Below are 22,100 nucleotides of genomic sequence, written 5' to 3'. Positions count from 1 at the left end.
GAATGATGATACATACCTCAACCATAGATACAACCCCAGTGAATACAATTCTGCCAAGTAGTACAAGACACTCGGGAAAAATAATAATAACTGGTGTCCCACTTTCCCTGCCAGGGAAACACACATATAGAGGGAAATCCAAACAGCACAGATTAAGAGCTCTGTTCCATCCCAGCCAGTTAGTGTATTAGTCCCCTTCACCATAAGCCATGAGCAGAGGACAGTGCCATTTCTTTCAAAAAGGAAAAAAAAAAAAAAAACACATAAAACCCATTCAGTTAAAATCTGGCTTCTTAAAGCCTTTATAAAACTTAGAAGTCCTCTTCAGTTGGTGCATAAGAAAATCCTAAAAAAGCATCTGAGGCACTGGAGCTGCTGGCTGCTAAGTCAGGCGTGTGGGTGATTGAGGCAGAGATCGCTTCTTGGGTGAACTCTGGATCAAAGTGTCGCAGATCAGCTGGACCAGCCTAAGCCAAGGAGCAGAGAGGCACATCATTTTGAGTGATCAGACCCCAACCTCCTACTTGTATTCTATCTAACACAGCCACTCTTCCAAAATCCCCACCACCACATCTGCAGTGCATAACCTATACTTCAGCATCCCTCAGTGTTGATGCAAGAGAAGTGCCTCAGACTTCACAGGCCTGATTCCTTTTTTATTTAAAGTAGATACAAACAGAAATACCCACTTACCACATTGGGGTTGAATGGAGGGGTAATCCTCTTGTTGTACAAGTCATCCCAGTTTATGGGGCTGAAAAATACGTGGTTCTTTATCTCCAGCTGTATAGAAAGAGGGGAGGGAGCATCAATCTATAAAATCTTCTCTTCCAGCAACTGCCAAATGGTTTCATAGCAGTAAATTTCAGGAACAAGATTTGGAGCTAACATGTCCATGTAGGAGTGATATAACAAGTCCTTAATGCATAAGGATCATGGTCCTGTAATCCCTTGAAGGGATGATACCATCACATGTCCTAGCTTGCCACCACATCTGGAACCACAGCACTTCCCTTTGGAAAGGAGTCAACCTCACATGCCCCCTTTTAGGGGGCTGGAAACTGATCAATCTACATAGGAAAAGCTTTCTAAGGCAGTGCTGTTAGCATGAAAGAGACTCAGTAGAAAGGCTTCCTATCCATCCTCCCCTCAGTCATAGGAGAAACCACCTACAAAGTCTGTTTTGGCGCCCAGCCTCCTCTTCTGGTCCTTATGGAGAAGTCCCTGGAGGATGTCACAAGCTGCCACGGTCTTGCTTCCTTGGATCTGGAGTGGCTTGTGCAGAATGTTGTCATACATCTGAGACACATCCCGACTGTAAAAAGGTGGCTAATGTGAAAGAGAAGAGAAGCAGCCAGATAAAACACAGGCATAAGGAACCACAAAGGACAGGTCCAAATGAGCTCCACAGGGAGAAGATGGAAACCTGCCATCTAGCTTTTGGGTATGGGCAAGGGTATGATTGAACAAGGTAATTTCATTCAGAATTCAGTTGTCCATATCAGGTACCCATAGGCACACCAGTCTGATGTCACTTCATAAGGCTTGAAAATAAGTTCTTAACTCCTCTACCATGTAGAATAAAATAGACAGCTCCCAAACTTACCAGTCCAAAGAGCATCTCATAGAGGACAGCTCCCAGGCACCACCAGTCTACAGTCCTGTCATACGGCTGCTTCTTTAGCACCTCGGGAGCTAAGTACTGGGGAGAGTCAGGAGTAAATATTAGAGTCAAATTATAAAGGAAGGGCTTTGCCTTCATAAACATACAAACCTGATTGCAGTTCACATTAGTCAAATACACTAGGAAGCACACAACTGCACTGCATCTCCTACTAGGCTGTGATAGGCTCCATATCCCTTATAATAAGGTGTTTGAAAGGCACCTACCCCCCACAGCCACAAGAGTTTCTCTGGGATGGAGTGCTCCCTTCCTAGGAAGGGCTTGTACAAGGATTGCCCATTCACCCCAACTCAACATGCCAGTGCAGGACAGGTTTGCTGGTTACATTTGTAACAGGCTCACGTAATTTTAAGAAATGTGCAGTTTTCAGGCCCAGTAGGTTTGTCCAAAGCAGTGACACTACTGATAACCACTGCCCAGGAGCAACAGGCAAGAATTTAAGTGACCTGCAGAACAAGCAGCATATCAAGCCTGCTCTCATGCATTAGTCCAAGTGCTATCAGGCTCCCTATCTCAGGCAGGAAAAAAACAAATAAAGCTCAGACAGTCCCACTTGGTTCATGCTGTACTATTGCATAAGTCTGTCCCAACTGTGAACCAAGGTCTGCCACCAGCAATTCCCTGCCCCTTCTACTGAGCTTGAATACCAAAAGGTGTCTTGGTTACAGACACTTTGAGATACCCAAAGGGCAGCAGGACAGGGATAAAACCTAGAGCAAAGTGCTGCCAGAACCCCCAGCTCAGTAAGGAGCAGGAAAAGTTGTCCCCAGCAAGGGGACATTCCCCACAGCCAGATCCTCAACTCAGGACGTGAGATTTCTGCAGCTCCTGGGCACCCAGGACACAGAAGGGTACAGCAAGGCCTGTGTGTGTCAGTACCAGCGTGTTCCATGTTCTGCAGCTCCGGATATCTACACGGACAAACAGCCTGCTTGCAGCTGCCACAGGCCAGGCTCCCAGGGTCAAGGTTGTCTCCACAACCACCTGGAGCAGCCCTGGTGCCATTCCAAGAGCAGGGATCCCTGCCCTGATAACGCAGCAAATTTAAAGTACTAGCCAGCCATTAGAGGTAGAACAGTCCCAGCTGAGTAGGAAAGGCCTCATCTCCACTCCAGCTTCGGGCTGACAACCTCAGGAGCCGAGGGCTGGCCAGCTCCCACAGCTCTTGTTTTCAGAGGTGCTGAGCAGCCACGGGGTCTTCATGGGACCCAGAAGGCTTTCACCCCCAGGTCACAGGGAAGCTGCGGCACAGGCCGTACCTCAGGAGTGCCACAAAATGTGGAAGTCGTCTCCTCTTGCTCCATTCCTTCTTTGCAGAGTCCAAAGTCTGTCAATACTATATGGCCCTGAGAAGAGAGAAATTTCAGCCCAGCCCACTCTTTCTAAAAAAGAATCAGCATTTCCAAGCACTGGTCTTAACACTGTATCTAATGAATGATCTGGGGCACCAAAATATACATCTCCCCTCCCTCACCTTCTGGGCATCCTACCATGCAAATACCTGAGCCTGTAGAGAAAAATACATAAAATAAATCCAGACTTCCCCCCCCCCCCCCCCCCCCCCCAGTTTTCTCTACAACTACATAACTGGGGAGACATTCAGCACTGCTGTGCTTTGACACTGCTTTATCCCAGAGCCAGTTTGCTTAGGGTCACCACCAGAGAAGCAGTGACTTGCTCCTAGCACCCCAGTCCCAGACCCCACAAGCCAGGTCCTACTCCTGGATAGGGGCAGAGATCTGTATGCAGCTATGCAGGGAGAATGCTCACTCCCAGCCACAAGATCTGCACAGAAACAGTGGTACACACACACACAAAACCCATGCAGTGGAAAAATAGCTTGGCTTGCAAGACTGTAGCCCCCTGTTTATGTTCCAAACACTTTTAAAAACAAAAGAAAGGCAGCACGAGAGCTGCACATACCTGGCAATCCAGAAGGATGTTCTCAGGTTTTAAATCCCTGCAAGACAAGAAGGGCTGCTTGAGCAGATTTGGCTAGATGTTCAGAGAAGCCTGACCTGATACAGCACCAGCTGAGAACGGGAGCTACCAAAATTTCACAGTCCATCTCCCCAGGACCTTCCCCAAGTGCAACCTCCCATCACTGTTGGATATTAACACACGTTAATGAAAGGCTGCTCTCACCACACAGGGTGAGCTGTGAGCCTGTATTTCTCTGTGTATTCATGTAGAAGCTGTCACTGAGTTTCTTACTCAGGTGTGTTGTAGATCTTCTCACCCAACCATCTTCTCTCCTCCCCGCTATTGCTCTAGAAGTGTTTACTGCCCAGCAGGCCCCATGCAGTCAGCACACCTCTTGCAGGGTAAAACACCAGCAGTTCACCTTTTTGTCTGATAAGGAACTTCGGCTACCCCAGTCCTGGTGTTTGCACAGTTCCCCAAGACCTCCTTTCCCCCTGCAGCCCTGCACTCAGCCTGGCTGGTAGCCTCTCCCCAGCAGGGGCACGCGCCTCACCTGTAGATGATGTTTAAGGAATGCAGGTACCCAATTGCGCTGGCAACTTCTGCAGCATAGAATCGTGCCCGGGGCTCACGGAAGCAGCGCTCTCTTTGCAAGTGGAAGAAGAGCTAAGAAACAGATGAGAGGGTTGATCATGTCTTCTCTAGAAGCTGAAGGGTGTCTGCAGCAAGCCTGGAAGCCAGCTGCTCAAGTGAAAATTGATTTGCAGCAAGTGGCACATGAACAGCACCAAATAAGCCCAAAATCTTGCAGTTTTATTTAGCTCTCTAAGCACCTTTCCAGAAACTGCTTCATTTGCCCTCTTCTATCACCTTCACTTTGCCCCAAACCTGGCCATCTCCTGGCCTAGTTCAGACTCTTTGCTTGCTACAAAGCCTGTTACAGCTGTACTGGGGCCATGAGGAGTGATACCCATGCAGAGCTGAAAAACCCAGAGACCCCTATATGGATTAGGAATCCCTATATAAACAAAACATCCATGTCATCAGCATCTCCAAGCCAGTTTCTGGCAGCACAGAAAGAGGCAGCTGAGGAGAGCAGCTGTTGCAGGTCAGAAAGCAGAGCCTGACATGGTGCAGTGGCATCACCTAAGCACAAGACTGGGGTCTAGAGCTGGGCCACAAGTGGGTTTTCCATGAAAAATCACCAACATCAGCATTTCCCATGTTTTCCAGGGGACATTAAAGTGCCCCTAACACTTTTCTCAGCATCCTTGCCATGAAAATTAGCTGGCACAAGTCCTGTTCATCAACATCTTCACTTAGCTGGTAAGTGAGGTAAGTTGCACTGCTCCTAGCTGGTGCTTTCCAGCAAAGTAATGTTATGCTTCAACACCATTATCTTCTGACAAGAAACAGCTTTAGGCAGTAAAGCAGAATGCCTGGGAAGGACCAAACAGAAGATTAAAAATAAAGCTTGTACTCACCTCCCCCCCATTTACATAGTCAAGGACAAAATAAAGCTTCTCCGAGGTCTGGAAGGAGTAATGGAGTCCCACAAGGAAGGGGTGCTTGACATTTTTCAGGAGCACATTGCGTTCTGCCATGATGTGGTTTTGCTAGCACAAAGCACGCAAGGCATTAGATTTTCAGGCAAAACTCCAATCCAGCCTGCTGCACAGGCTCACCCCTGTTTTGAAAGAAGCTGAGAGCCCTATGGATCACCTCCAGCCCCAGGAAGTAAGCACTCTGCTCCCAGCTGGATTCCTCTCACTCCTTTCTCCATGTTCCCATGGCACAGAGAACTCCAAGGTTAACATGTGAGCTGTCTACATGAATACTTGCTTCGATTGCATTACCAGGATTGCTCACACACTGACCACTGCCAGGGGAAGCAGCTAGGGATAGCAGACATACCTCCTTTTTCTTCAGGATGGTCTTCTTATGCAAGACTTTCACGGCATAAAAAGTCCCATCACACTTGCGTTTGGCCAGGAGAACCTGGAACAGAGTCATGGACACAGGTTTGAGTCTCACCTTCTGCCACTGTTAGCGTGTCCTCACCAGCTGAACACTCTTGCCAGTGATTATACCAAGACTAGGAATTTGGAGGGTCAGGTACAAAGGTTTAAAGCCCAGGCACTAGCCCACTGGCTCCCCACACTCAGGACTTTCACATTGCCAGGAAGAGGTATGCAGCATCCCTGAATGTCTCTTACACACCCAAAGGAAAGTGGTTTGGGAGCATTCAGAGCAACTCATTTAAAGATGATCAATACCATTTTACAAAGCACAGCTTTGTCTAGGCATCCTCTATTAACTGAAAGCATCTGAGACTTTAAAAACAAGAAGTACTGCTCATCACCATCACCACCTTGAGCATGAAACCCCCCCATGCTTCTTCCTAGAGAGATGGCAGCACAGCTCCAAGTACGAATGGACAAAGAAAACCTCCCTCAGGTCCCATCTGGTCCCAGTCCCACTCTGAACATGACCATGTTCCCCAGGAGAGGGGCAAGCGAAGGACAAATTCCCTCAGCTAGGACATCTCCCAGGCTGCCTGCAGAGTGCTCCAGCCCACCGGCACAAGCCCACTTACCTTCCCAAAGCTTCCTTTGCCAATAACCTTCAGGAAGTCAAAGTCTGTTGGCTTGGCACTGTTGAGCAAGAGCGAAGCAAGTTAATGTTTCTGGGAGAAAAAACATGCAAAAGCAACGCTTCTGTGGGAGCAGTGGTCCTTCTGGGAATCAGGAGCTTTTGTGAAAGGGATTAAAGGGCACTGGGCAGGTGATCCTCACCACCAGCCAGCTGGGGATTCACACCACCTATGCCAGCGTGCTGAGAAAATGACAAGGAACCCTCAGCAACCCAGCCGCTAAGACAGTTTATCCCCGTTTGTAGTGAGAAAGTTAGTGAGGGAGCAAACAGGAATAAGAAAAGTCTTCCCCTCAAAAGAGAGGGGTGGGACAGAGGGCTGCAGAACAGTTATAGGACAAGGATGAGCTGCAGCTGGGTGTCTGGGAAGGCAGCATGGTGTTACCCACGGGGTTAAAGGCTGAGTTAATGCGGTTGCTCAGTCCTTTGTGACCACCACCCACCCGAGGCACAGGAGCTGACTGCTTCCCCCTGCCAGATCTCTTCACAGCAAGCTCCACACCCTACCTGGCTCCTGCAGGGAGCTTACTTGGGGTTAGCTGAAGGTCCGAGGTTGATGTTGTCAGCTGGCGTTGGAGGCTGGAGAGGAGGACAGTGGTGTTGGGTGTTAGCCACAAGGAGCACGCCGCTCCTTGTGCTTGCCTGGCCTCAGCACAGCATCCCCCCTGCCCCCCCAAGGGACACCCATCGGTGGGAGGTGGGATGGGTGCTTTGGTAGGCTAGGTGAGGGGAAAGGGAGGACAGAACAACACTACACAGCACTACAGCAATATCATGGCCTCCCTCTTCCAGCAAGGAGTTCAGGACCTACACAGACACGCACGTAGCCTTCCTCCTGTCCCCAGGAATCTTCCTCCCCCTAGACTCTAGGAGCATTGTACCTGTCCCAAAATCTGTATAGGACCTCTTCTACTTTTTCTCCACCCAGTTTCACCCACATGGACAAGAGAGGACTAGACCTCCCAGCATGCTGACACATGCTCTCCTCCTTGCCTCTCCCACAGGGCCAGCCCCTCTCCTCATCCCAGTGAGGATGCCTCGCCAGCCCAGACCCAGGATCTCACCTGAGCGCTGGTGTCTGGGCTCCGGGAACGATCCATTAAAAAAGCAACTCGTTCAGCACTGGGGAAGAGAAGAGCAAGGAAGTATTGACAACAAAAACTTTTTTTAAAAAAAAAGCAGCTTCCCACCATTAACCTATCAGGGACCAGTGCATGCTCCCCCCGTCAGAGGAGCCCCCAGATGTGCTCCCCAAACATCCCCCCAGCAGCACTGCTGCCCCCAGGGGTAGGGGCACGCCAACAGGAGGAGGGGGGTGCACAGGGGTTCAAACAAGCACAGCCATCCCAAACACCATGCTGAGGGCACTGACACATGAAGAAGCCCAGCAGAGCCCCAGCAGCACAGGACGAGGGCTGGACGGGGCTGCAGCCCTCCAGGCAGGACCAGACCCACCCCAAGCAGTGCCCCAGGCACCGACCCCACCGAGCAGGGATGCTGCAGCCCCCAGCCCCACAGCCCAGACTCCCACACAGGGCAGCTTTGGGGCTGTCAAATTGCAGGGAAGAGGGGCTGGGGCCTCAGCAGCACTTGTTGGCTCAGACCTGCCCCGCGTGAGCAGCGCTGGGTCCTGCCACCCCAGAGATTCCCCGTGGTTTTTAAGGTTTCCCCTACAGCCCTTGCAAAAGCCAGGATTAAACAGATGTCAGAGAGAGATGGGAGGAGAAGAGCTCTGTCCCGTTCTCCCCTGCCCCAGAGAGCTTTGTCCACCCCCCTGAGTCCCCACCAACCCCCAAGACCCCACAGAGAGGCCCTGTAGGCTCCTATCCCCCTGTGCCTCAGCCTCCCTGCTACAAAAGGGGCCCTGAAGACCCCGCCAGCCCCCCCAGGGTCTCACCTGCGAGCGATGCCCCTCACTACCCCCACACACAGATCCACGGCCATCCCAGAGCCCCCTGGCCCTGCGGCAGGGGGGACAGGGCCAGAGATGCCGGGTGGCAGCGGGCGCTGGCGGCCGCCCCGGGGACAGCCCACATCTGGCCCGTGCCAGCCAGCTCCATCCACCACCCGGCTGGGCAGCCTGGGGCTGGGCTTTTAAAGGGCTCTCAGCCCCTGGGGGGCTTCAGTACTCACTACGAGCAGAGCCTGGAGCCGGACGCCTTGATGGTTTGTCCTATCCTCTCGCGGCCGTGCCTGATAAGTTCTGCGGGGAAAGTTGGAGAAGCGGAGCCGGTCAGCTGGCGGCGCGAGCGCACAGAGGCACGTTTGTTCTGCACTGACCTTGCTCCTCTCTCCACAGCCACCCTCCTCCCCCTTCCACCCACATTCCGAAATACCCGGGGAGTTATAGGAACCAGGACGGCTCCCCTCCCGCCCCCACCTGGAGCCCTCGGTAGGGCAGGAGCCCCGCTGCAGGCACCCTCTGCCAGGGCAGGGAGGGGTCCCAGGCTCCAGCACCGCCACCAAACCTCCGCCAGGCACCCCGAGCCCCCAGGAGGGACAAGGGGAGCACTCACAAGGACGACGCTGTGCTGGGCAACGTCACACACTTGGCACATCCACTGCCCCTTTCATTCAGGACCGGCTAATTGGGGACGTGAATGAGACCTTTCAGGGCCCCGCAGGAGGTGAGCCAGCACACACACCATGATGAGCAGCCCAAGGACACGCAGCCAGAGCCAGCACCGGGATTCCCACCGAGGAGCATCCCCACGGGCTGCTGCCACCACCCCTCATCATCACCTCTGAGGAAGAGCCAAGCCCCGAGCCCACCGCACGGAGCGAGTGGAACAGCCTCGGGCGCACAACCCGAGCCGGGGAGCTCCTTGTTTTGGTTAGCAGGAGATAGCAGAAATATTCAAAGGCTTGTTTGCACTCTGGCTCAGCCCTAGTTTTGATTCTGGAGGGAAGGAAAGATCCAAAACATTCACAGAAACACAGGCTTCTCCAGCAGCACAGGACTGGTGAGGAACCAGCCGGGCTGCGGCTTCGGAGTTTCTGAACGAGCAGGGAAAGCCGGGATGTGAGGAAAAACCCAGCAGCCATTCAGCTTCCATCAGCCTGGTCACTGGCACACTGACCTTGCCTGATACCTCACCTCGCAGCAGCTGCAAGGGCACCCCCGGAGGGACAGCACCCAGACAGGCCGAGCCCCATCCCCTCCCACCGGGCAGAGTCCTCCTTTCCCTGGCCGTCTGCCTGGATCACCGAGGTCTGCTGAAGGTCACCCGAGCCAGGGGCTGCATCTGTCCCCCAGACCTGTCCCACGCTGCAGGGCAGGCTGGCCAGCTCCCACAGCACAGGGGCGAGCTGACCCAAGGCTCAGTACCGGGCAGGGGGCGAGCAGCATGCACGTGGACTGAGCCCCCAGCTGCAAAGGGCAGCAGGCAGGGGGTGATGCAGCGAGCTCTCCCAGCCCCTGTGTGAAGCAGCCCAGCCAAGCCCACGCAGCTCAGCTCTTCGCTCCTGGTGTGTGCCCGCAGCTCTACCAGCTGATGCAGCCTGTTCTCGCCAGATCTGAACCCCCACAAGCCTGTTTTTAGACCCAGATTCAGCTCAGACACCGCTCTGATCTCAGATTCGGGGAGGAAAGTCGCTCCTTTCAGGCGCAAGTGGACAGTTTGCAGCCTGGGCGTCCTGGAGAGCACATGGGCAAGCCCTGGGAACACATCCACTCACCTCGGAGGCTCCTCCTGGCAGTGCAGGATGCAGGACAAAGCCCCCAGCTGCCCGAGGGGCTCAGACAGCACTGCTCTAACCAGGTCTCCAGGACCACAGCGAGGCAGAAGCATCTCTGCTAACAACAACCAGGAGCTCTGCTGGGGCCACAGCCCTGCGCCCTCCCCTCCCCGGGCTGCTCCTTTGCTGCCCAGGGTGAGCAGGGGCTTGTGGAGCACCTCCAGCTACAGCGTTCTCCAACCAGGCTGTTTCATGAAGTGTCTGCTCTGAGACAAGAGCCTCTCTCTGCATGGAGGCACAAGGCACAGCTTAGGACACCGATATCCCCATCCTGCAGCACCTTCAGCTCAGGCTCTGAGCCTTCTTCCCCAGCCTGAGCCTACCTGCAGAGCCAGCCTGGCTTAAGCCTCCCGAGCAGGCAGAAGCCAGGCAGGCTTTCCCTTATCACTAACAAATCCTACTCCCCCCGAAGCACAGAGATTCTCCAAGCGCACACATGCAGAACAACAGAGGCAGAACTAGGTCAGGAAAACACACCGAGCTCGTGGTTATCCATGCCCGGCTGCACCCCTCGGTGTGCCTGCTGGGGCGCAGGGATGCTCCAGGCACTGCCGGGGCCACTGACAACCTCAGCAAGCAAGTCTTTAAGAGTTTCACAGCACGATGCGACTCTTACACCCCGGAAACACCAACTGCTGCCCCCCACACCCCCTCCTCGCAGAGCTTCACCCCAACACACCACCCGATGCACCCCCAGCAGCAGCCACCCGTGGGCACACCGCAGAGCTGCTACTTACAAGCCAGAGCAGTTACCGCAGCTCAGTCTCCCCCCAGGAGCATCCCTCGGTACCGTATGCTTCCTTCCCAGCACGGCAGGAGCAGCTCCCTGTTCCTCCAACAGCTCTGCCAGCGGTGACCCACATTCCCATGCCAGCCCAGCGATATTTGCTACAAACACATCACTAACGCAGCGCGCACCTCGCCGAGCAGCAACCTCACAGACTCGTCATGTGCGGGCTGCCTCCCACCCTCCTCCTGATGTCAGCGCTCCCCACCTAACCTAGATTGCAAAACCCCCCCCCGAAGTGAGCTCCTCGTCCTCTCCCGTGCTGGGGTTGCCAGCAGTTGAGGCAGGGCAGCAGGATGGAAGGGGTTCGGGGTAGCAGGGGAGCACCAGGGGCAGCCGGCAGCTCCCAGCCTCCGTGCACGGCATGGGGGGGATGCCCCAGTTTCAGCTCGGAGAAGGAGCACGGGGGGAGGTGGGAGAGGAGGACTTCTGCAAACACATGCTCCTGCTGGCAGAGAAAGTGCTCAGGCTTTCCCTGAGCTAAGAGAGAGCTCCAGGCCTGCGCTGAGCTCCACCTTCATTCCCACTGATACACCACAAAAAGCCCAGGAAGAGGTTAGGAAGGACTTCAAGAGCTTCTGCACCCAGGGAAGCTTCCCAAGCTGGCCCTGCGGAGCTCCCAGCTTGCCCAGCTTTCTCCCGGGGACCCCATCCCCTACACCCAAGGAGCACTGCAGAGCAGCCCCAGCCCTGAGCAGGCTGGAGCCCACACAGAGCCCTCTGGGTTTTTGGGGAAGAGCTGCATGCAAACCTGAGAAGATGTTTGTAAATCTGGAAAGCTGTTTGTAAGCCTGGAAAAACAGCAGGTAGCTAAAGCTTGCAGCACTGTGCACAGAAATCAAAACCCAGGAGAACAAAGCCTCAAACACGCACCTGGGAGCGCATCTACCAGCAGAGGCCGTGTCGGGAAGCACTGGAAGCAGCCCACAGCAGATGAGCACAGACACCCCTCACTCTCTGTCCTCGTCCCCCACTGCCAGCAGCTGCCCCACCAGCCCAGCAGCTCCGGGCTTTCTCCAAAACCCCAGCAGGGAGCAGCTTTGCCTCCTGCACCGCTGCATGGACACCAGCGCCTCCACCAGGTACTCATGCTGGCTCCCTGCAGCCCTTTCAGGAGAGCAGGAGGAACTGATCAGCAGCTGATGTGGCAAGGCACCTGCTGGATATACCCAGGGACTGGGAACTCAGCTGGGGGCGATGGGGTTGGGTGGGGTGTGCTGGAGCCAGTTGCATCCTAGCAGGCATTTTGGGTGGGCCAGAAAAATTTCCTGCATGTTTTAGGAAGCTGCTCATTTGTCTGCAGTCATGTGCCTTGGAGGATGGTAGAAACTGCCCTTTGGTTCGGCTCAAGCCCAGAGATGCTCCTTCCTGGGGAGGTGACAGCAGGGCAGCAGGGTTGGTGCTTTGCAGCTGCATTAAACACAACCACAAACACACGTGGAGAGGAAAACCAGGTGTTTGTGCATGCCAGGAGGCATGCAGTCATTCACTACAGCAGAGATTAAGCTCTGAGCAAAGGGAGATGTAGTAGAGGGGCTGGTGTCTCCTCTCTCTCATCATTAAAAATAAAGCAGTCTCTTTCTGCTGCTGTTGTCATTTCCTATAAAATCTCCTGCCCATGGCTGCAGCAGGAGGAAAGGCAGCCCCGGCTGCGGGGTCTGCCTGGCTCTGTGCAGGGCTGGTGAGGTGCTGGGGGCTGCAAACCACAGCGGCTGGGAGCAAAAAACCACCCGAGAGAGGGGCAGCAGCAGGCGGCTGGGAATGCTGTCCTGTCTCAGGTCAAAGCCTGATGGCTTTGCTCAGCCACCGTCCGCAAGCTGTTAGCATATTGCTTTTAAAAATATCTCATTATGTTCTTAATGGAGGGATGTTGTTTTTTTCCCCTATATTTTCAGCCTCTGCTTGCACTGAAATGCTCACGTTTCAGCAATTTTTCAGCAGCTAACTGCTGTTTGCAAATCAATATCTTATTTTTTTTCTTTTCAATAAAATTCTTGGTATTATGGTCAAAATCTACTTGACCGTGCTTTCTACAGAGAAGCATATTTACTTAAAAAAATGTTTTCACAGAATGGGTTGGGTTGGAAGGACTCCAGCCCCAGCTGCCCCCAGCCCCACCCAGCCTGGCCTTGGGCACCCCCAGCTCCTCGGGGCAGCCTGGCCCAGGGCCTCACCGCCCTCAGAGGGAAGAATTTCCTCCTTAATTTTTATAGCCAAGGAAGAGAGAGTGGGAGCATCCTGGGAGGAAAAATTTCAGCAGCTGGAAGACAAAATTCCCAATGAGGAGTGCTGCCAGCACTAGCAGCCGGTCCCGATAGGAAAGCTGCCCTTGGGTGGGTGCCCCCCAGTCTGTCCCTCTGGCCCCTCCGCTTGCCCCCAGAGGTGGTTACCCTTCGTCTTCCCCAGGGCGGTGGAGGAAGGCTCCATCCAGGCCACGGAGATAAAGGCAGCCGAAACCGTCCCCAGTCCCACACTGGGCGTCCTCGGGCAGCGCGGCTCCTGTGCAAAGGCGAAGGGTGCACGGTGAGAGGAGAAAGGGGCAGGAGGGAGAGCTGGGGAGCTGCTGCCTGCAGGAGCTGCAGGGCACGATGTTATACAGGCACACATCCCTACAGGGGACCAGGAACGGGTTTGTCCCACTCCCCACCCAGCACCCGCAGGCTCAGGGGATGCAAACCCCTTCCCCTGCAAGCCGTGTCCCCACATGCCAGCCGTCCTCCCGGTGTACCCGCTCAGGAACTCAGCTCTTTAATGATTAACCCACGACTGCAATTAGGTATTTGCCAGCGGATCTCTACGGCAGCACAAGGGGGATGCCCTTCAAGGGATGACCCCCGCTTTCTCTCTCTTTCTCTCATGCAAATTCCATTTCAGAATGTTTTACGCAGCTGTTTTGTCGGGATTGTGTATGGTTAAGATAGGGCGTGCTATCTTAATCTCCCTATCAGGCAATATCCATAACCATAACCATAAACGTGTCACTGCCAGGGGACCTGCGCGGGCCCGAGATGTCAGAATTGCTGGGAAAGTGCAGGCAGGGACAGACACGTTTCTGCAGAGAGCGCCGAGAAGTCGCCCTCACCCTGCAGCCACAGGTGACCTGAGGTGCCCAAGGTGCCACCTGGGGGGTGTTCGGCCACCCGGTTATCTGTGCCCTGGTGGAGCGATGAGTGGGGAAGGATGTGGATAGGGTCAGATAGGAATAGGGACAGGATCTGAAAAGATTTAAAAGGTCTGAGCCTGTTTCTTCTTCTAGCAGGACTCCATGAGGACTGCCTAGCCTTTTGGGGATCAGGTTCTCTAAAATCTTTTTTTTCCCCCTACCTTTTTCTTTTAGCTTCATAAAGGCAGGGCTCTGCCCCCGGCATTGCCCTTGGTTTTGGCAGGGAGTCCCTCCTGGTGGGTCCCATGTTGCCATGCAAGAGCCAAGGGGAGAGCATTTGGGATCTGGTTTTTATCCCAAAAGACAGCTAAATGGGCTTGAGCATCCTGAAGGCCATAACCCCCTGATAGGATTATTGCCACTGAACTACTCAGCTGGGACACTCTTGCTCCCAAACTTTGGCCCCAAGCACAGCCTCAGGACTGGGGCAGGTGCAGCTCCCTGCACGCTGTCCTCTCCTCCCAGCGCTGCCCCAGGACACACTCAGTCTGTAGGGTTGAGGCTTTCCTTACAAAATAATATCTGGCTTTTAGGGATGAGCGTGTCTTTGCCCCACAGCACACCCCCTGAAGCCAGCCTGGCCCGCCCAGGGCCGCCACCAGCTCGGGGCAGCGTGTCACCGGGGACAAGGGCAGGGCTGCAGTTTCCCGGCCGGATCGAGCAGGGTTTAGCAGCCAGGAGTCGGCTCCCGGAGCCACACTGACCCCAAACCGGCCCCTCTCTGCTGGCACCGCCGTGGCTTTGTTAGCAAGGGGTATGGGGGCTCACAGCTCCCCAAAACTACCCCCCAAACCCATCCTGCCCACAAGGGGACTGGAGGCTGCCCGCTTGGAGAGATGCTGGGCACAGCAACCCGGAGCCTCGCGGGGCCCAAACCCCATTTCTGTGCCTGTGCCCCCGGTGCTGGAGCTGCCCAAGCCTCCTGTCCTGCTGCAGGCGGTGTGGGGACGCTCAGTTCCCCGCTGATCTGCTGAGCTGTCAGCTCCAGAAGCTGGACAGGGCCTGAAAACACCCGGGGCTGCTCCTTGCAGGGCCAGGAGCGAGCTGCCAGGGGGCTGCGGGGGCAGCAGCTCTGGAGGCTCCTTCCCACCCTGTCCCACCATGTCCCTGCCCTGGGGCAGGCACATTTAAAGTAAGAAGCCTTTCCACCTGGAGCACTGCTTCCAGCAGCGCTGTGCTCCTCTCCAGAGTTGCTGGGATTCTCCCACAGCTGGAAAATGAGCCCAGTTTGGGAAACGTGAGCCCTCTGCTTCCAGCTGCTGCCCCGGAGCCAGAGCCCCTGTGCCCACTGACTTGGTACCCAGCGGCGGGGGACGACCCCTTCCCAAAACCTCTGCTTCTCCCAGAGTGTCTCGAGCCCTGGTGAAAAGAAGGGAAAGCCACGGAGGAAGGAGAAAGGAGCCCGGTGTTACCTGTGGGGAGTGCAGAGCAGGCGTCCTGGCACGGGGCAGCAGCAGCTGCAAGAGGCAGCTCTCGCCTCCCTCCCTCCCCTTGTTTTTGTTTTGGCGATTCGGTCTGAAGGTCGAAGGAGAAATCTGCAGGAGTGGCCTGCGGTAGGAAGTAAATGATTACCCGGCCACGAGGGGACGAGGGGATGGAGGAACCGGGAGCTGGGTGGGAGAGGAAATTCCCTCCCTGGGGGATTAGAGGGCAGCTCGCCCCTGGGAAAGTGCGAAAGGTGAGAGCAAGGTGCTCCTGGCTGCAGGCTGTGCCGGGTCACAGCGAGCCGTGTGTCACCTCTGCAAGGCCAGCAGCAGCACCAGGGGTCTGGGACACCCCCTGGGCAAGGGCAGGACCCACTGCTGGTGCTCCAGCAACGCACGGGGCTTGGCAGCAAGGCAGGAGCACTGCAAGTTGGAGCCGCCCTGGAGCCTTGTCCCCATGGGGCAGGGACAGGACAGGGACAGGGACAGGATGGGGACATCCCTCTGGACAGGAGATCTGAGCCAAAAAATGAAATCACAGCTATTGCCCTCTATCCAGCCTTCCCCCATTCACTCCGCGCCCCTCTCCTTTTCCCTCTGTGGGTGCCTGGCACGGGGATGTCCCCAGAGGGGTCACCACATCCCTGGCTGGGCACCTCAGTAAGGCTCTGCAGCTGGGCACACTGGTGGAGTCGCTGCTGGCCACTGGTGGAGCTCCAGCTCCTCACCTGAAATGTCGAAGCAGCCTGACACACGTGCTTCGAAGCTGGAGGTTCAGGGGTTCAGGACAGCACAGAAGAGGTCACCAAGTCCGTGTGAGGGGACACGCAGGGCCACAGGTGTCCCTTGCGTGCTGCAGCACCAAAAGCAGCACGTGGTGAGGAGCAGGAGAAGCTCTCACGCCTCCCCAGCTCCTGCTGACGTTCCTGCATGGTGGCACAGCTGTGAGGAAAAGGGGATTCGACATTGCCCTCGTGTCACGGGGAACTATCCCAAAGAGAGGTCCCCGTTGTGCTTGAGGAGCTGTGGAGACACGGAGCGATGAGGAAATGCTCCCTCCGGGTGCCGAGAGGCCTTTGTTTCATTCCTTCTCAGAGTGAGAAGGCTCAGAGGGCTGCTGCAGCACACGGCTGGGAGCTGCGGGTCTGCAGACAGAAGCCATTCGGAGCAGTTTGTAGGTCCCCATCCCCACGCTTTCCCAGGCGATTCCTGCTTTCAACCTGCTGCTATTTCGGGCTGTGCTTTGCTCATCCCACCGCATCCCCTGCGTAAAGCTGCACGTCCCCAGCAAGGCTGGCTGCAGGGGAGCTCCCCCGGCACCAGCAGAGCACCGAACGCCTGCTGCAGCCCCCCAGCTGCCCGTGGGTGCAAACCCAGTCTGATGGACACACCAGCAGCCACGGGCACGGTGAGAGCACAGACCTCTGCTTACCGCCCTGGCTCATTTTTCCCCAAATTCATCGCACATCAGCCCTGAGCGTGCAGCAGCACCCGGCAGGGAGACGGAGGAAGGTGCCTGAACCAACAGCGAGACAAAGCCCAGGGAGACTGGAAATAATCCCCGGGCTCCTGCAGCTGGAAGCTGCGGCGAGGCAGAGGCTGGGTTGGATCCCCCTGGGACCTGCAGGGCCTGGCAGTGCTTCTGCCAGGCAGGGCTCGGGGTTTGGGGTGCCCCTGTGGGGTGCTGCCTGCTCATGCTTCCCTTCTCTGCATCCTGAGGGGTGCACAGAGCGATGAGCCTTGGACTGCTCGGAGCAAAAAATAAAGAAAAAAGGGCAGAAATCGCCTTACAGCCCCAAATGCACTCAAAGCAGGAGCTGGATTTTTTTTTTTTTTTAATTTTTATTTTTTGCTCACAGGGAAAAATATAAATATATGCTGAATTAGGTTTAAAACCTAATTGCTAAGGCAAAACCTCCTCAAAGGTAGAGCTTCCCCAAACGCTTTCCATCCTCCCGTGCCCCTTTGGCCCGTGAGGAGGCACAGAGAGGGGCAGGACGGCCCAGCGGCACCCGGCCAGGTCCCACAGCCTCCCGCAAGGACGGGGGGCGGCAGCTGCAGCCCTAAAAACGGGGAGGTGGGGAGGAAAGGACCCCAAAAGCAAGGCGCGGCGAGCAGCTGCAAGCCGCAGCCGTGCGGCAGCCAGCCCCCGGCACCGCATTGCGGGGCAAGGACAGGAGGGGGGCACGGCTCGGCTCGGATCGGATCGGGTTGGATAGGGTTGGATAGGGTTGGATAGGGTTGGATTGGGTTGAATCGGGTTGGATCGGGTCGGCTTGGCACGGCTCAGCTCGGCTGGGCACGGCACGGCACGGCTCGGATCGGCTCGGATCTGCACGGCTCAGCACAGCTCGGCTCGGGCACGGCTCGGCACAGCCCGCATGCAGCGCGGAGTCAGCTCGGTTCGAGCCAGGGCTGCTCCGAGCCCCGCATTTCGTTTCGCTGCCTTCATCTGTTTGCAAGGGGCTCGGACATTTGGGGTTTGGCTCCCCGCGCCCCCTGCCCCATCCTATCAGCCCGCCCTCCCCTGCCCCCTGCTCAGCGAAGCAGGCCAGCCTCCTCGGATAGGTTTTCTCTTTATTGTTCGATATATTTATGTACCACATTATAAGTTAAAGATAGACTTTTGTTTTTCTGATATACATTTTTCATCTTATTTACCACAATTACACCACACATACATTGGAAACAGCTCCACGGATCTGGTAGATTGCACAGAATGAGTTTTGTCTTAGTTTTGTTTCTGTATCCTGAACGACGTCAAATCCAACAAGATATATATGCTTTTCTTTTCATAATTTAGAAGTAACAATCGTTAAAATGAAACAAAACAAAACAAAACAAAATCACTGAGAAGTGGACTCCAGGTTTGTGATTTCAATCAGAGGCAAAATGTGATTGATGGGCAGCGCCGTTCCTCGGTGTGAGTCCGGGTGGCAGAATTCAGCAGTCCTGGCATCTCTGCGGTGTCAACGCTGCAGTCATCAGCCGGTGAGAGAGCTTGCTGGGCTGGCCACGCAATCCAGGGCTCATTTACTTCTCTCTCAACCCGTGTAAAATAAAGGAAGGGCCCTGCTCCCAGCGCCCGCAGCTTGCTCGCTTCTGTCTGTAAGCACAGAGCCCCAGTCCCATCGGGTCGGTGCCTGTTCCTCCTCCTGAAGCACCGAACCGCAGAGCTGTGAGGAGCAGTAAAGCTGCAATCGGTTCCCGACTGGTCCTTCGTGGGGGGCCAAGCTTCAGGCAACTAGTGAGGAGATCGGGATGGGGCACCACGTATTTTCCTTTAAAACATTCTAAATAACAAAAAAATATATTTAACTCTTAGCTTATTTAAAAAGATGGCAGGGCGAACACTGTCTTCTCGTCTTATCTCATTTAATTTGCAGATTTCTAAGACATAGAATTTGTTGGATGCACGTAACGAAAATAATGACTCTCTTCATTCAAGGGATGCGGATTTTTTTGGCTATGCAGATGTTCGATGCGATTCTCTTGCTGCAGCCAGCTCTGGCCCCTCCTTAGTCTTCCGCGTTGGTTCTGAAGGCCTCTATGAGGCCTTCCAAAGAGTGGATGAAGCCCGAGACGCTGCAGATACCACCTATAACGAAAATGGCGACGTCGAAGAAGACATGGTGCCACAAGAGCTTCCTCCACAAGAGTTTGAGGTGGAAAAGACTGGGGAGCAGGAAGCAGAGCCCTGCGCCTGTGAGGCTCCCGGTAAGACCCATCAGGAGGGCAAAATGCGGGACATAGATGGCCATGAGCAGGGTGAAGACTACCAGGGCACATCTGAGGGTGAGTCCCCAGGACTTGAGCCGCCCGTCGCCCCCGTAGCAGTTGGGGAAGAACGCCCTGTTTCCGTCCTGGAAGAGGGATCGCTCCAGGACTTCCACAGCTGCAAAGAATGGCAGGGGGTAGGAGAGCAAGGCTTTGGCCACCAAGAAGATGTTGACTACTGCCCTAATGGTGGATGGCAAGTTGTCTGTGATGACCTCCTTGGTCTCATCAGCCCAGGTCAGATAGGCGACCAAGGCAAAGAGTCCCTTAAGGATGCAAGCTGCTATGTGAGTCCAGTTCATCATGCAGTGGAACTCCTTGGGGTTCTGCATGTTCCCCTCCAAGGAAGGCAGAAAGATCTGAGAGGTGTAGCTGAAGACAATGATGCCAATGGAGATGGGGAATTTCTTCACATCAATGTAAAACTTGACTTTGTCCCACGCCCAGTCGCGTGCCCTGGAGAGGCAGTAGGCGATCACCAGGATGTTGATCACAAAGTGGGCCAACGTGCAGAGCAAGCTGAACTTGGAGACTGCCTTGAGGTTCTTCAAGAACGCACAGGGCAGGAGCACGGCCGTGGCGATGATGGACCACGACTTCTGGGAGACAGGCAGGTTGGGGAAGCTGTTGTACATCAGGTTCCCACTGACCACCACATAGAGGATGCAGGTCATGACCAGTTCAATGATCTGAGCCACGTTCACAATTCTGCCTCCGAGCGTGGGGAAGCGGGGCGCACAGCACGCGTTGGCTATGTCCACGTAGGAGTCTCTCACCCTGACTATCTCCCCATCCTCATTCTCTTCATAAAGACAGGCAATAAGGATTTTCCCAGTGTAGCAGCAAACCACCGCAGCGAAAATTATTAAAAAGAGTCCTAGGTATCCACCATGAAGGATGGCATAGGGCAGGCCCAGAACAAACATCCCCTAGAAAGAGACAAAATGGAAACCGTGTTGCTCGTCTCACCAAGGGGACCAGGCGGGCGCCTGCACCCAGGCACCTGCGGCCGCAGGCACACGCGCGTGCACGCGCACGCTGCCTCGCTCGCACACGGTGACACCAACGCAGCCATCCCACACTCACACCACACAATCACGGCCGCGCACGATCACACACAAACCCTTTTTCTCTCCACCCACGCAATTGCCCACGCAGCCACACGCGTGTCCTCGTGCACACCCACGTAATCGCACCCTGAGGTGCCCAGAGCAAGCAAGCACGGTTGGGCTTTGTCCAAATCTCCACCCTGTCTGTCCCCAGCCCCTCTCAGTGCACCTAGACCCCTTCACCCACTGGCACTGCCCCAAAGCTGGGGACACACATGGAGAGGTGGCCCGGTCCCCCCAGGCGCATCCCCCCCACCCGAGCTACCCCATCCCACCCACTGCAGGGGAGGTGGGCAACATGAAGAAATGCAGATTTTGGTCTTTTGTTTGTTTGTTTTGGTTGATTGATTATTATATTTTTTTGGTCAGGTAGGTGGGTTTTTCCATATTTTTTTTTCCCCCCCCAGGGGTGTTGCGGTCACCCCAGTATGGGGATGGGAGTGGGGGCAGCGCGTCCCGGTGCCGGTGGCAGCGGGTGCCCGGGCGTACCTGGATGGCATTGGTGACATTCCAGCCCGCCTCCCACGCCGTGATCTTGGGCTTGCCTTGCCCGGAGAGCTCGGAGCAGACCCCCGCGTCCTTGGAGGCAGAGGGTGGCAGGGGGCCGGTGCCGTCCCTCTGGTAGTGGATGTCCCCCTCCAGGGGCGGCTCGCCGCCCTCCTCGCCTCCCTCGCCCTTGAGGATGTCCATCTGCAGCCCCTGCCGGTGCTCCATGTCCAGGTCGTCGCAGTGGGCGAAGCCCACCGCCTCCTCGTCGGTGGCCGCCTGGAAGCCCATCCTGGCGAACATGCCGCTCATCTTCGCCTGGGACTTGTTGGACACGGAGGTGGCCACGTTGGAGAGCTTGCTGCGGAGGAGCGTGGCCATGGTGGCGGCTCCGCACCCGGCGGTCGGATGGACCCGACGGGGAGGGCGAGCGGCGGGGGGCGGCCGGGAGCCGGGCTCCGGGAAAAGGGAGGCGGGGGCGGTGCAGGGGGGCTCTGCCGAGCCGCTACCTCCGCTCCCGGGCGCGCTGCGAGCGGCTGCGCTGCGGGCGGCCCTGGGGCATGCCCCCGCGGCGGGCAGGTGCGGGAGCGCAGCTCCCCGCCCGCTCCGCGCCCCTCCGCCGGTCCCCGCGGCCGGGCTGTGCTGGGGGGCGACGGTGGGAGGCTGTCCCCGGACGGTGGCTGTCCCCGGACGGCTGCTGTCCCCGGACGGAGGCTGTCACCAGCCGGCGGCTGTCACCAGACGGGCAGCGCGAGCCCCTGGCAGAGCGCGCCGCGTCTCCATCGCAGTGCGCCCACCTCGCGGGGAGAAGAGAGGGGAGAGGAGTGCTGCAGTTCTGGGGGAGGTACCAGCGGCCCCGGCCAAGCCCAGCCTCCCCCCCGCGGCACGGCGACACCCACGCCCGCCGGGCCCCGCCAGCAGCGCCGCAGCGCGGCCCCCCCGGCCCCGCAGCCCCCGCCGCCGCGCCCCGACCCCTTCCCCGCTCCGCTCCGGGGGCGGCCGAGGCACAAGAGCCCCCCCGAAGGGGCGGACAAAGGGGCTCCCGACCGCTCCTTAACGGAATTTTCCTCCCCAGAACCCCTCCCTTTTATTTTCGCTACCCAAAATTACGCGCGGCCCCTTTGGAGGCTGGGGGCAGCTTGGGCAGGGGAGCCCCCAGCATCTGCGGGGGGGCACGGCGTGCCGGGGGGGCAGCGGTGTGCCGCCGGCGTGCCAACGTGCCAAAGTGCCACCGATGTGCCACCGATGTGCCAAAGTGTCACCGGAGTGTCACCGACGTGCCACCGGGGTGCCGAGCCCCGGCCGGGTTCTCTTTGCGCTCCCCCCGATCTTAACGCAGAGATTCCCCTTTCTTCTA

General features: G+C 56.3%; 2 protein-coding genes across 6 annotated transcripts; both read right to left on the bottom strand.

Annotated features, from left to right (window-relative positions):
• Positions 1 to 273: 273 nt before the first annotated feature.
• Positions 274 to 15,478, bottom strand: SGK2 (serum/glucocorticoid regulated kinase 2). Of its 5 annotated transcripts, XM_084538398.1 has the most exons (15): positions 15,360 to 15,478; positions 13,175 to 13,283; positions 8,393 to 8,462; positions 7,324 to 7,381; positions 6,789 to 6,838; positions 6,204 to 6,261; positions 5,522 to 5,605; positions 5,092 to 5,223; positions 4,161 to 4,273; positions 3,608 to 3,644; positions 2,944 to 3,030; positions 1,607 to 1,702; positions 1,174 to 1,329; positions 694 to 783; positions 274 to 467 (listed from the first exon to the last, which is right to left on the bottom strand). In XM_084538398.1, exons 2-15 carry the CDS (start codon positions 13,209 to 13,211, stop codon positions 312 to 314), a joined length of 1,224 nt encoding a protein of 407 aa, XP_084394524.1. In that variant the 5' UTR covers positions 13,212 to 13,283; positions 15,360 to 15,478; the 3' UTR covers positions 274 to 311. The 5 variants fall into 5 exon arrangements, with proteins under 5 accessions (XP_084394524.1, XP_084394526.1, XP_084394522.1 ...); XM_084538400.1 differs by lacking the exon at positions 13,175 to 13,283 and having other exon boundaries at positions 15,360 to 15,425; XM_084538396.1 differs by lacking the exons at positions 13,175 to 13,283; positions 15,360 to 15,478 and adding an exon at positions 11,658 to 11,935.
• A 2,450-nt stretch (positions 15,479 to 17,928) lies between these two features.
• On the bottom strand, positions 17,929 to 21,220 carry SLC32A1 (solute carrier family 32 member 1). The gene is made up of 2 exons (XM_084538369.1): positions 20,747 to 21,220; positions 17,929 to 20,077 (listed from the first exon to the last, which is right to left on the bottom strand). Exons 1-2 carry the CDS (start codon positions 21,122 to 21,124, stop codon positions 18,890 to 18,892), a joined length of 1,566 nt encoding a protein of 521 aa, XP_084394495.1. The 5' UTR covers positions 21,125 to 21,220; the 3' UTR covers positions 17,929 to 18,889.
• Positions 21,221 to 22,100: the final 880 nt, after the last annotated feature.

This window comes from Aythya ferina, assembly GCF_964211825.1.
Source record: "Aythya ferina genome assembly, chromosome: 16".
NCBI classification, from domain to species: domain Eukaryota; kingdom Metazoa; phylum Chordata; class Aves; order Anseriformes; family Anatidae; genus Aythya; species Aythya ferina.
Note: the sequence above shows the minus strand (reverse complement) of the source record. Positions and strands in the feature narration are given on the sequence as shown.